The sequence below is a fragment of the Eubalaena glacialis genome, chromosome 10, assembly GCF_028564815.1.
Source record: "Eubalaena glacialis isolate mEubGla1 chromosome 10, mEubGla1.1.hap2.+ XY, whole genome shotgun sequence".
NCBI classification, from domain to species: domain Eukaryota; kingdom Metazoa; phylum Chordata; class Mammalia; order Artiodactyla; family Balaenidae; genus Eubalaena; species Eubalaena glacialis.
The window spans coordinates 36,700,131-36,715,252 of NC_083725.1; the positions used below are offsets into that span (position 1 = coordinate 36,700,131).

Sequence of the window (15,122 nt, forward strand, 5' to 3'; positions counted from 1 at the left end):
TCCACATTTCAGAGTTTTCTTATGTTTATTTTATTCATAATGCCCAAAGATTTTAGTTGTGTTTTATGAGATGAACAGGAAAAAGTACATCTATCCACCTTCCTAGACATGGAAATCTAAACACAAGTATTTATAAGTACAAGATCTGTGCACTTAGATTAACAACTACAAAAGATGAATGAAAAAACTAAGATCTAAGTAAATGGAGAATTATACAGTGTTCACAGATTAGAAGACTTAATATTGCTAAGATCAATTCTCTCCAAACAAATCTATAGATTCAAAGCAACCCCATTCAAAATACCAGCAAAATTTTTAATAAAAATGAAGCAAGCTCTTTCTAAGAATTATATTTAAAAAAATCTAGAATATCCAAATAAATTTAGAAAAAAAACAAAGTTGAGGAATTTACACTATTGATTTCAAGCCTTGAGATAAAGCTAGGATAATCAAGACAGAGTTGGCAAAAGGAAAGATACATACATAAATGGGAAATAATAAAAAGCCTAGAAATAGATGCACTCATATATGAACAGTTGATTTTCATATAAGTTTACATGCAAATTAATGCAGAAAGAATAATCTTTTTCACAACTAATGCTGGAAGATGTATATAAAAAAGTTAACCTCAATCCATATCTCACATCACATACAAAAATCAATTCAAGAGGTCGGCGCCAACGGCCCACGCTGCGGGCGGAGGGCCGCGTGGCAGGCCGCGCGGGAGAGCGGCATCGAGGGGTCAGCCTAGCTGAGTCCCGTGGCCCTGCATCTTCTGGCTGCGACGCCATTCCTGAGCACGCTGCGGGGCCACAGCCACGGGGCGGTGGGCGTCCGAGGGGCCGGGAGGCCAGCCGGGGCCCCCAGGCGGGTGTGGGCATCGTATCCCAGCCAGCATCCCCGAGGCCGCGTTCGGGCCATGATCACTCGGTGAAGCTGCGCCGCGACAGCGCGGCCGACTTCTTCTGGCGCTGTGAGGACCTGTGCGCATTGCAGGATTCGGTGCCTCTGCCCACCATGCGCGCCTCCCTGCGGGAGGGCCTGCTGGACTTCAACGCTGACCACCTCCGCGGGGTGAAATGGGCGCCGCTCCTGAGCACCCTCTGCCCCTCATCTGTATCCAGAGTTTCTTCCAGCCAAGGCTTGGCGAGATGGGTTCTGACAGAAATAAAGTTTACAGCAGTTGTGTTCCTGCGATAAGAAATAAAGATGTGACCTTCCAGTTGTGTAAAGCTCTTAAATGCTATGTAAGTGCGTCGGGTGCGCTAAGGAACCTGGAGCTAAATGGGCTAGTTCTGAGAGAAAGAGACTTAACTATGTTAACAAAGGGATTGAATAAATCGGCCACTTTGGTGCAACTGTGTCTTGCGAATTGTCCAATTGGAGATGGAGGTTTAGAAATTATTTGTCAAGGTATAAAGAACTCTATCACTCTTAAGACAGTAAACTTCACGGGGTGTAATTTGACAGGGCAGGGAGCAGATCACATGGCTAAGATCTTAAAGTATCAGACTATCAGAAGGCATGAAGAAACCTGGGCTGAGAGTCTTCGTTACACGAGACCTGATCTTGACTGTATGGCTGGTTTGAGACGCATCACTCTGAACTGCAACACGCTCATTGGTGACTTGGGTGCAAGTGCTTTTGCAGAGTCTCTCAGTGAGGATTTGTGGCTTAGAGCTGTTCTTGCTTAGTTACTCTGCATGTGAACTCTCGAATCAGCTCCTCTAAGCCCCGAAACAGCTGGCAGGACATCTTGCGACTCCTCCATGTCGTCGACTCAGGTCGCGCACGTCCTCGGGGCGTGGCACCCTGTGTGGTCTCTCACTCCCCCCTGGCTGTGGGGAGGGGTCGGCAGGCTGGGCACATGGTCAAGTTCCTGCGAGGAGGGCATTCGGGGGTCTCTGTAACTTCTCAGAATGAAGACCCTACTAAAGCAGAGCAACGTGAATCAGGTCCTGCGTGGGCACCACACCAGCCTCTGTGTGCTGTCAGCCTGGTTCCACCAACGTCACCTGGCACAGGTGTCCCCCTCCAGCTCTGGCTCCCAAGGAGGCCTGTGTGTGCCTGTGGCGGAGGGACATCCCACTCCTCCTCTGCACCCAGAGGGGCTGGAGCAGATGGGTGCCCCCAGATTTGCTCCCCATCTCTGTCTAGGGGTGGCTGGGGGTACAGACTGAGGGGTGGGGGCACAGGCTGCAGGACTGCCCAGAAGGGCAGAAGCAGCAGACTTTCCCATTCCTCACTCGTGCCTTCCGCCCTCATGACAGGAAGGGCCAGAGCCCAAGCCTGTGGGACTGGGTGGACCCTCCGCGCCAGGCGCCCCTGACCAGGCCCAGGCATCAGGGTGGCTGAACTCACTGCTCGCTGTCAGCTTCTGCCCTGCAGTCAGGGTGTCAGGTGGAGCCCCAGAGGACAGGAAACAGGAGAGAACTGGGAATGACTGTGGCCTTGGCCTGTTCTGTGCCCACGGCCCTCCCCCTGCACAGCCCCCGACCCAGAGGGATGGCTGGGCAGTGACAGTCCAGGTCCTCACTCCCCAGGGGCAGGGATGAGGGGCGGCTCCCCCAGGGCCCGGACCCTGCTCATCCGGCGCCCTTCTGCCTCCTGCTCCCGCCCTTGAACCCTGGCCCCAGCACTGCAGCCACCCTGGCCTGGGGACCTCACAAGCCATGGCCCCGTCCCTCCTGCCCCACCCCTGGGTGTCTGAGCCTCCTCCCCAGATGGAAAGACGGACAGCCCCGCCTGCCTGCCCCCACTCCCCTGCTCCAGTTTTCTCTTGAGCACTTAGCACAGTAAAGCATCTGAAAACATTTTACTGATTCGCCTTGTTTCCTGAAGTTCACATGGGCAGGGTGACATCTGTTCTAGTCCCTGTGCCCTGGACAGTGCCTGGACACACAGCAGAAGCTCCAGAATGAAAATAAGTTTAAAAATGCATGACTGGTAAATTTTAAAAATTGTGAATCACTGTGCTGTACACCTGAAATGAATATAATATTGTGAATCAACTCTACTGCAATAAGAAAGTTCAAACTAAAAAAAAAAAAAAAAAAAAAATCAATTCAGAATGTATCCTACACTTAAATGCAAAAATCTAAACCTACAAAACTTATTAAAGGAAATATAGAAGGAAAAAATTTTATCTTGGATTAAGCAAAGATATCCAGGTAAAACAAAAAATGCACAATAAAAATTAATAAAATTTAGATTTTTTCAAAATTAAAAACGTTTGCTTCTCAAAACACACAAGAGAATGAAAGCCAAATAACAGACTGAGAAAAGACATTTGCAAAACACATATCTAGTAAAGGTCTTATATCAAAAATAAAGAACTCTAAAAGCTCAATAACTAGAAATCAAAAAACCCATAAAAAATAGACAAAGTATTTGAATAGGCACTTTATCAAAGAAGATATAAAGTTGAAAAACCATATGAAAACAATCTCAGTGTCATTAGATTAAGAAATGCAAACCATGAAAATTACCGTAAGAAAAACTCATCAGTAAAGACAAACATACAGTAAAGGTAGGAAATCATCCACACACAAAGCTAGTAGAAAGAGTAAAAGATGAAAACAGTAAAATAATCTATAAATACAATTAGCAGTTAAGGGATACACAAAAGAGAAAGATATAAAATATGATATTAAAAACAGTAATCATGAGGGAAGGGGAGTACAAATGCAGAGTTAATAAAATAGATTTGAAACTAAGGAATCAGCAACTTAAAATAATCACATATATCTAGATAGATAGATAGATAGATAGATAGATAGATAGATAGATAGATAGATAGGTAGATAGATAGACAGACAGATAGATATAGCTATAGATTGCTATATAAAAACCTCATGGTAACCACAGACCAAAACTCTGTAATAGACATACACACACACAAAAATAATCCAAACATAACATTAAAGAAAGTTATCAAATCACAAGAGAACATAAGAAGAAGAAAGGGGGGAAAAAAGACCTAAACAAACAACCCCCAAAGAATTAACAAAATGGCAACAAGAACATATGTATCAATAATTACCTCAAATTTAAATGAACTCAATGCTCTAAGCAAAAGACAAGAGTGGTTGAATGGATAAAAAATAATAAAAAGGCCCATATATTTGCTGCCTACAAGATACTCAAATAAACAACCTAACCTTACACTTAAAGGAACAGAAAGAAGAACAAACAAAACACAAAGTTAGTTACTACAACTGGTTCTTTGAAAAGATAAACAAAATTGATAAACTTTTAGCCAGGCTCAGCAAGTGAAAAAGGGAGAGAGTTTAAATCAATAAAATCAGACATAAAGAAAGAGAACTTACAACTGGCACCACAGAAATACAGAGGATCATAAGAGATTACAGCAAACAATTATATGCTAACAAAATGGGCAACCAAGAAGAAATGGACAAATTCTTAGAAATGTACAATCTCCCAAGACTGAACCAGGAAGAAATAGAAAATATAAACAGACCAATTACCAGTAATGAAATTGATTTGGTAATTTAAAAATTTCCAACAAACCAAAGTCCAGGAGCAGATGGTTTCATAGGTGAATTCTACCAAATATTTGGAGAAGAATTAACACCTATTCTTCTCGAACTATTCCAAAAAATGGCAAAGGAACACTTCCAAACTCAGTCTATGAGGAGAGTATCATCCTGATACCAAAACCAGACAAGGATATTACAAAAAAAGGAAAGGAAACAAAAATTACAGGCCAATATCACTGATGAACATAGATACAAAAATCCTCAACAAAATATTAGCAAACCAAATCCAACAATACATTAAAAGGATCATACACCATGATCAAGTAGGATTCATACCAGGGTTGTAAGGATGGCTCAGTGTCTGTAAATCTATGTGTTATATACCACATTAAAAAAACAAAAAATAAATATCATATTATCCTCTCAATAGACACAGAAAAATCTATTGACAAAATTCAAACAACCATTTATAATTTAAAAGGAACTCTCAACAAAGTAGGTATAAAGGGAACATACCTCAACTTAATAAAGGCCATATATGACAAACCCACTGTTAACATTATATTTAACAGTGAAAAGCTGAAAGCATTTTCTCTAAGATCAGAAACAAGAAAAGGATATTCACTCTTGCCTCTTTTACTTGTGTAATATTGGAAGTCATAGCTACAGCAATCAGACAAGAAAAAAGAATCAAGTTGAAAGGAAGAAGTAAAACTGTCACTGTTTGCAGATGACATGAAATTATTCATAAAAATATCCTAAAGATGCCACCAGAAAACTATCCAAGCTCATCAACAAATTTTGTAAATTTGCAGCATACAAAATTAATACACAGGAATCTGTTACCTTTCTATACACTAAAAACAAATTATCAGAAAGAGAAATTAAGGAAACAATACCACTTACCATTGCATCAAAAAGGATAAAATATCTAGGATGATAACTACCTAAGGAGGTAAGAGACCTGTACTCAGAAAACTAAGATATTGATGAAAAAACTGAAGTCAACACAAACAGATACAAAGACATACAATGTTCTTGGATTGAAAGAATTAACATTTTTCAAAAGATCATATTATGAAAGGCAATCTACATATTCAATGCAATGCTTATAAATATACCAATGACATTTTTCACAGAAATAGAACAAATAACTTTTAAATTTGTATGGAAACACAAAAGATCCTGAATAGCCAAAACAATCTTGAGAAAGAAAAGGGCTGGAGGAATCAAGTTCCCTGACTTCAGACTATACTACAAAACTACAGTATGGTACTGGTACAAATACAGACAAATAGATCAATGGAACAGAATAGAGAGCCCAGAAATAAACCCATGCACTTATGGTCAGTTAAACTACCACAAAAGACATAAGAATATACAATATAGAAAAGAAAGTCGCTTCTATAAGAGGTGCTGGGAAAAGTGGACAGCTATATGTGAAAGAATAAAATTGGAACATTCTCTAAGACCATATAAAAAACAAAAAACTCAAAATGGATTAAAGACCTAAATGTAAGACTGGAAACCATAAAACTCCAAGAAGAATACATAAGTAGAACACCCTTTGACATAAATCATGATAATTTTTTTGATCTGTCTCCTGATGCAAAAGAAATAAAAGCAAAAATAAACAAATGGAACCTGATTAAACTTAAAAGCTTTTGCACAGCAAAGGAAATCATCAGAGCCAAAGGCAACCTACTGAATGGGAGAAGGTATTTGCAACTGATATGAACAATAAGGAGTTAATATCCAAAATATATAAACAGCTCACCCTAGTCAACATCAAAAAACAAACAAAAACCCCAAAAAACAGGAAACAAAAAACAAAACAACAACAACCCGTTACAAAATGGGCAGAAGACCTGAATAGACACGATTTTCAAAGAGGATAGGCACATGGCACATGACAAGATGTGCCAATCACTAATAATCATGAAAATGCAAATCAACACCATATTGACTTATTACCTCACACATGTCAGGATTGCTATCATCAAAAAGAACACAAATAACAAATGTTGGTGAGGATGTCGAAAAAATGGAACACTTGTACGCGCCATTGGTGGGAATGCAAATGGGTGCAGCTACTGTGGAAAAGCTTATGGAGATTTCTCAAATAACGAAAAATAGAACTACCATATGACCCAGTAGTTTCACTCCTGGGTATATATCTGAAAGGAAAAAACCAAAAAACAAAACACTAATTCAAAAGGAAATATGCATCCAATGTTCATAGCAGCATTATTTACAATAACCAAGACATGGAAGCAAACTAAGTGTCTATCAACAGATGAATGATTAAAGAAGATGTGGTAACCATATAGATAGGAATACTACTTAGCCATAAAAACTGAAATTTTGCCATTTGCAAAAACATCTTTGGACTTGGAGGGTATTATGCTAAGTGAAATAAGTCAGAGAGAGAAAGACAAATACTGTGTGATATCACTTATATGTGGAATCTAAAAAATACAACAAACTAGTTAATATAAAAACAGCAACAACAAAAATTACTCTAGGAGACAGATTCAAAAAGATATTGCTGTGATTTACGTCAAAGAGTGTTGTGCCTATGTTTTTCTCTAAGAGTTTTTAAATGTCTGGCCTTAAATTTAGGTCTTTGATCCATTTTGAGTTTATTTTTGTGTATGGTGCTAGGGAGTGTTCTAATTTCATTCTTTTATATGTAGCTAGCCAGTTTTCCCATCACCACTTCTTTAAGACACTGTCTTTTCTCCATTGTATGTTCTTGCATCCTTTGTCATAGTTTAATTGACCTAGGTGTGTGGTTTCACTTCTGGGCTTTCTATCCTCTTCCATTGATCTATATTTCTGTTTTTGTGCCAGTACCATACTGCTTTGATTACTGTAGCTTATAGTGTAGTCTGTAGGCAAGGAACCTCATTCCTCTTGCTCCATTTTTCTTTCTTAAGATTGCTTTGGCTATTCGGGGTCTTCTGTGTTTCCACACAAATTAATATGTTTTTTGTTCTAGTTCTGTGAAGAATGCCATTGGTAATTTGATAGAAATTTCACTGAATCTGTAGATTGCCTTGGGTAGTATAGTCATTTTGACAATATTGATTGTTCCAGTTCAAGAACACAATATATCTTTTCATCTGTTTGTGTCACCTTTGATTTCTTTCATCAACGTCTTATAATTTTGAGTATGAGGCTTTTGCTTTTCTAGGTAGATTTATTCCTAGGTATTTTATTCTTTTTGATGCAATGGTAAAAGGGATTGTTTCCTTAATTTCTCTTTTTGATCTTTTGTTGTTAGTGTATAGAAATGTGACAGATTTCTGTGTATTAATTTTGTGTCCTGCAAATTTACTGAATTCATTGATGAGCTCTAGTAATTTTCTGGTAGTGTATTTAGAATTTTCTATGTATAGTATCATGTAATCTGCAAAAATGACAGTTTTATAAATGGGACCTAATTATACTTAAAAGCAATTGCATAGCAAAGGAAACCATAAACAAAACAAAAAGACAACCTACAGAATGGGACAAAATATTTGCAAACAATGAGACCAACAAGGCATTAATCTCCAAAATATGCATACAGCTCATGCAGCTGAATATCAATAAAACAAACAACCCAATCAAAAAAATGGGCAGATCTAAATAGACATTTCTCCAAAGAAGACATACAGATGGCCAAAAGGTACATGAAAAGATGCTCAACATCACTAATCATTAGAGAAATGCAAATCAAAACTACAGTGAGGTATCACTCCATGTTGGTCACAATGGCCATCACTAAAAATCTGTGAATAATAACTGCTGGAGAGGGTGTGGAGAAAAGGGAGCCCTCCTACATTGTTGTTGAGAATGTAAATTGGTACAGCCACCATGGAGAACAGTCTGCAGTTCCTTAAAAAACTAAATATAGAGCTATCATATGATCCTGCAATCCCACTATTGGACATATATCCAAAGAAATCTATAAATTGAAAAGATATATGCCCCCCAATATACATAGCAGCATTACTTACATAACCAAGACATGGACACAACCTAAGTGTCCATCAACAGTTGAATGGATAAAGATGTGGTATATATACACAATGGAATATTATTCAACTATAAAGAAGAAATAATCCCATTTGCATCAACATGGACAGAGCTAGAGATTATTATACTAAGTGAAGTCAGCCAGACAGAAAAATACAAATATCATATATTGCTTATATGTGGAATCTAAAAAAATCATACAATTAACTTATTTCTGAAACAGAAAGAGACTCACAGACATAGAAAACAAACATATGGCTACCAAAGGGGAGAGAGTGGGGAGAGGGATAAATCAGGAATTTGGGATTAAAACATACACACTCCTATATATAAAATAACTAAAAAAGATCTACTTTATAGCACAGGGAAATATACTCAATAACATGTATTAACCTATAATGTCAGAGAATATAAGAATATATGTATTTACATTTCAGTATAACTGAATATATAATATAAAATAACTAACAAAGATCTACTTTATAGCACAGGGAAATATACTCAATATCATGTATTAACCTATAATGGCAGAGAATATAATTAACCTATAATGGCAGAGAATATAAGAATATATGTATTTACATTTCAGTATAACTGAATCACTTTGCTTTACACCTGAAACTAACACATCATTGTAAATAAACTATATTTCAATTAAAAAAAACAGACTCACAGATGTAGAGAACAAACTAGTGGTTACCAGTGGGGAGAGGGATGGGTGGAGGGGAAGTATAAGGGTATGGGATTAAGAGGTACAAAATATTTTGTACAAAATAAGTTACGAGTATATACTGTGCAGCACAGATAATATAGCCAATATTTTATAATAACTATAAATGGAGCATAACCGTCAAAATTTGGGAATCGCTATATTGTATACCTGTAATTTTTATAATATTGTACACCAACTATACTTCAATAAAGAAAAAAACTGGTAAAGTTACAGAGCAACTTGAACTCACATACATTGATTTGGAAATGCAAAATTGTACAGCAACTTTGAAAATCAATGTGACATGGACTTCCCAGCTGGTGTAGTGGTTAAGAATCTGCCTGCCAATGCAGGGGACACAGGTTCGATCACTGGTCTGGGAAGATCCCACATGCCACGGAGCAACTAAGCCTGTGGGCCACAACTACTGAGCCCGTGTGCTGCAACTACTGAAGCCCGCGTGCCTAGAGCCCATGCTAAGCAATGAGAGAAGCCACCGCAATGAGAAGCCCGTGCACCGCAATGAAGAGTAGCTCCCACTCGCTGCAACCAGAGAAAGCCCACATGCAGCAACGAAGACACAACACAGCCAAAAATGAATAAATGAATAAATAAATTTATTTTTTAAAAAAAGTAAATCAGTGTGATAGTTTCTTATAAAGTTAAATATATATTTAGGTATGTCCCCGCAATCTCACCTCTGGGTAATTACTCAAGTGAAATGAAAACATATGTTCATACTAAAACTTGGGCATAAATGTTCATAGAAGTTTATTCATAATAATGCCCAAACCTGCAAACAATACAAATGTTTATAACTAATGAATAGATAAGGAAATAATAGTATAATAGATGACTAGTCAGCAATAAAAGGAATGAATTACTGATACACACAATGTGGAGTAATCTTAAAAGCTTAATGCCATTTCAAATTAGTCTGACTGAAAACTTTACACACCGTGTGATTGCATTTATATTTATAGAAAGAAAAAAATTGATGAGTGGTTTCCAGGGGCTGGGATAGGGATATTAAAGTATCTTTATTCAAGGGAAGTGTTTAGTATCTTTATTATGGTGGTAGTTCTTATGGAACTGTATGTGATTATCAAAACTATATAATTATACACTTAAAAATGATTGAATATTAAACATCAATTAAAATAAGATTTAATAGTCTCAGTATTATAGAAAAATTGATTTTACAGAATTTTAAAGATACATGAAATTACAGAGTTGAAGCATTGTATTTGTAACCTGCAGTGTACAGTTCCTTAAAAATCACTCAGTAACTCAGTAACTTGAATGAAGTTGTTGATTGGGACACAGTTCTCAATATTTTCTTCTCAGAGCAGCATCTTATAAGCAAAAACATCTCTCTAACCCTCTTATCTGTCTCTCTGAGAGTAGGAAATAAGTCTGTCCTGTGAAAGGTGCACCCCCTGCGTCTGGAGATAGAAAGAAGCCCTTATTGCCTGAGATAGTGAAATCGAGCAGAGAAGCCTATATAAACATTTTTACTTCTTTAATTTAGTACTCTAAGCCCAAAATATGTTTAGATTCTTCACTAACTAAGCACCCAAAACATATTCTTTGTCCTGTCATTTCCTCACAAATTGATGGTTTCTTTGTCTTAAAAGTACAAAAGCTTTGGTCACTTCTTAGGTCCCATTTTCATGAGACCTCTGTGCACACTAATTTAACTTTATTTCTTTTTCTCCTGTTGATCAGTCTTGTGTCAAGACACAGAACTCAAGTGGGGTGAAGGGGAGAATTTTCCCCTCCCCAGCAATGGTTAAACTGAATATGCAGATGACTACTGGAAAAAATATTTTACAGAATGGGAATCATTTTCAAAGTAAAACAATTTGTGACAGCATTATGATTATAAATTATGAATTTCTACTCATTGTTCACATTTTTATTGATTGGAACATCTGTATTAATTTCTGTTTTTAAAATTACATGTGTCAGAAGTAAGTTATAAGTACAAAAATAAATTTACCAGTTTTTAAAAGTAGTAGCATAGATAGCTTTTTAAACCCAAGAATATTTTTAGTTCCACTGTAGTTTTCATGAGTTATTTATCATCACTGGGATTTATTTTATTTTATCGTAGTGCCTTAGTATAAAAAATATTAACACTGATAAAGTGGAGTATTGCATTAGGGTCTACTTAGCTCAAAGAGTGCCCCTTTGCTATCCTTGGAACTGTCAGTGAAGTGTTGTATACATAACTGAGGAACAGACAATGCTAACTGGTAATAGGTTATTCAATAGTCATTCAACATATATTTACTGAGTTTCTTCTCTGTAAATTCTGCAACATGGGCCTCTAAAGACTTCATCCCCATAGGCATAAATGTCTGCTCAAGCTGTCTATTGGAGTTGCTCACTACCACATGTGACTGTCTGCATGACTCAACTGCCACTGCTTATGTAAATTATTTTTCATTTTATACCCTAGGAATGAAAATGATCAAAATAGCAATTTCATCTCCACGAACATTTGAGTGTCCAGGAAATCCTGGAACCTGATAAGGGGAAGTATAATATCGTAAAGAAAATGGGCTTTGGAATGAGACCAAATTGGATCCAAACTCTAAGCTATGTGATTATATTTTTATTCTATAATTTTCAGTTTCCTCATTTAAAGAGAGAGAGAGGAAATGATTTTATTTTCTTCATAGTAGTGTTAATATCAAATATGAAATTTTTAAAACATGTATAAATATACAGCACATAAGCAATAAATTGTAGTTCTATTTCCCTTTCTTCAGGCTTGATTTGTGAGTTAAGTAGGTGTAATTCCTATCATTATGGACTTTATGACTTGTAACCTAGAATAATCACATGGTTATTTAAGAAGTCAATATAGTCTATAGGAGCCTCTCTATAAGATGTCGGCCCTAACATGCATTCCATGTCTCTCTGGAATGATCCCAGTGTCTGTATATGTATTTTTGAACCTACTAAGTTTTTACAGGACTTTCTCCAGCTACATTTTTTTCTGTTGGCTCAGAGGGGGTCTTGACCCCAAGATCTTTTGAATTGGAATAGTCAGTCCTCTCTGTGGTGGAAGCTATATGATACGAAACCCGGAAGTTGTTCTGTTGTTTAACCCTTCCAAAATTCTATAGCTGATTTGGTTGAATTTCTGTCACTTTTCAACTGAAGTCATACCCTAGTTATAGGTAGGAATCATTTAAGAGAGAGGTAATATTTTCAAAGATTGCTTTTTTGAATAGTAGATAAGAGATTGGATTTGAGTGAAGAAGCTGGTCCAGAGAGTATATGTGAATTTCCTAGGTCACAAAGAAAGTTCTTAAAGTTAAGACTAATTTTTTGTCTAGTCATATTTATTATACCATATTTCTGAGCATCATTTAATGGAGGGCCACAAAATTCTAGAACAGGGAGTTCTGTGGCTAAACCAAAATAACATTTTTACAAAATAACCTCAAAAAATTCCCCACAGTTTACTCAGTTATAACAGTTTTACCTCCTCAGTGATTATATTGTGAGGAGTTATGGCCTGTAGAGGAGGGTGAGAAGGCCTCACTGAGAATGCCCCACTTAAGCAAGGTTTTTTCTATAATTGAGTCACACAATTTTATTTTTATTTTTCTTACACTATAAGAAGTTTAAAAATATCAAATATATAGAATTGACAGGAATGAGTTATTGATTATATAGTGAAGATGAGGATAAAAAGTAGTAGAAATGATACCCATGAAACTGGCCTGAGTTGAAACGGATTAAAATTCACTGAGATAATACATACAGGTGGGGGCAGGCTTTAGGATAGAACAATCTCTCTCCAGTTGCTGCTTTGCTCTGTCTCTGAATACTACTACCATTCCCACTCATGGAAGGTATGCTTATAGTATGTTACCCTGTCTCCCTGAGCCATAGTATATTGAACAGGGATTAATATTTGACTAAAACAGAGCCAGTGGTATTCTTTCTCTAAGAAATTTGGACTTGGACTGTACTTGTTGCTGAAACTGGGAACACACAAATTCAAATGCAGGGGGTGATATCATCTATCATATGCAGAGAGAAACAAAGGAAGTTGGTTCTCAGAGTGATAAGAGATGAATATGTATAGTGAAGCAGAAGAAAGATGATGGTGAGAGAGAGAGAACACAAAAACCTGGCTTGGTTTATGGCAGATTTTCTTTTCCTGGCTTTAGACAACTGCTGTGCCTGGCTACTCTCTCTAATCATAGTCTCTGTGAAATATATATTCTATCTCTGAGAGCTAATGGTTAATTTGTCCAAGACTGATTTCTTGCAGGCTGGATTCATAAAAGGAGTTGGCTTCATGCAGACATCCATGGAAACCCATTATGGACTAGTGCTTGAAGTAATTAATTCTAGTCAAAAGAAAAGCTTGGACCTAGCCCCTGATCACACCAGGAGAGGGGCTGGTATTTTCCAATCCACACTGTTGTGAAAACCAAGCTGCTAAATTGCCATATTATATGGCTGCAACCAAAGGGACCTATCCAGTCTGTGGTCATACTAGAGAGAGGCCATTGTTCACCCAGCATGAGTATTGAGTTGGCAGGATGAGAAAACACAGCCAAAGGTTTGAAGTGCCTCCTCTGCAGACTGTCATTTGAGTTTGCCTTATATTTCAGTACTGACTTAGAATGTTATGAGCAAGAGGGAATTGTCTCAGTGGCGACGGCTTCTGTGTTCAAGAGCTTTCCTCATTTAATACTGCTGCTTCAAGCTTGGTATGCTCTTCTCTATGAATTTGGCCTTGTTTTTATGACAATCCTCATAATACATCTCACACTTTTTGCTTAAGATACCGTATGGTTTCTATTATTATCTTCCAAAAGTTTAAAGAGATCAGGGCATACATATAAATGTTCATTCTAATATTCCATATTTAATAAAGGTCACTTCTGTGAATGGGTCTGACTCTTAACTAAAGCCAAGAAAAAAGAAACCTAACTCTTGATAGTCACAAAGCAGATACAATAGGGGCCCCAAATGTGCTTCTCTACAGTGCTTTTTTTTTTTTTTTGGATATTTAAAAACTTTTTTATTACGGATTTTTAAAACATTCAAGAGACGAGAGAATAATACAGGGAATTCCTGTGTAAACATAATCTTAGATTTGAAAAGTATCAGCATTCTACATTTCTTGTTTCATCTGTCTCCCCAGATGAAATCTTTTGGGGGTGAGGAAGCACTGGAATATTTCAAATCAAATAACAAATAGTATCATTTTATCCATGAATACTTGTGTATATAACAAGTAAGAACATTTTCAAAATTGAATGCCTCCTCCCAGCACTTTGCATATATTTTTAAAATTTTTAATAGGATTTTTAATTGAAGTATAATTGCTTTACAATATTATTTTTCAGTTTTAAAGCATAGTGATTCAGTATTTTTTTAGATTATACTCCATTGTAAGTTATTACAAGATAATGGCTATAATTCCCTGTGCTATGCAATATATCCTTGTCAATTACCTATTTTATACATAGTAGTTTATATCTGTTACTCTCATACCCTTAATTTTTCCTTCCCCCCACCCGTCTCCTTTTTTATAGCCACAAGTTACTTTTCTATATCTGTGAATCCATTTCTATTTTGCATATACATTAATTTGTATTATTTTTAGATTCCATATATAAGTGATATTATACAGCATTTGTCTTTCTCTGTCCGACTTATTTCACTAAGCATAATATGCTCTAGGTTCATCCAAATTGCTGCAAATGACAGACTTTCATTCTTTTTTATTTATTTATTTTTTTGAGGTTTTATTTTCTTTCATTTTTTCTGACTAATAACCTGAAACCATGACTCAAGGAGGTGCAAAGTTGTCTGCATGGATTTGCACCTCCACAAAAAACCACAGAAAG

The 15,122-nt window shown here is 36.9% G+C and overlaps 1 protein-coding gene across 1 annotated transcript; it reads left to right on the plus strand.

The window, feature by feature from the left end:
• Positions 1–1,079: 1,079 nt before the first annotated feature.
• On the plus strand, positions 1,080–1,694 carry LOC133099829 (centrosomal protein of 78 kDa-like). Its single transcript, XM_061203693.1, has one exon. The coding sequence runs from the start codon at positions 1,080–1,082 to the stop codon at positions 1,692–1,694; it is 615 nt and encodes a 204-aa protein (XP_061059676.1).
• Positions 1,695–15,122: the final 13,428 nt, after the last annotated feature.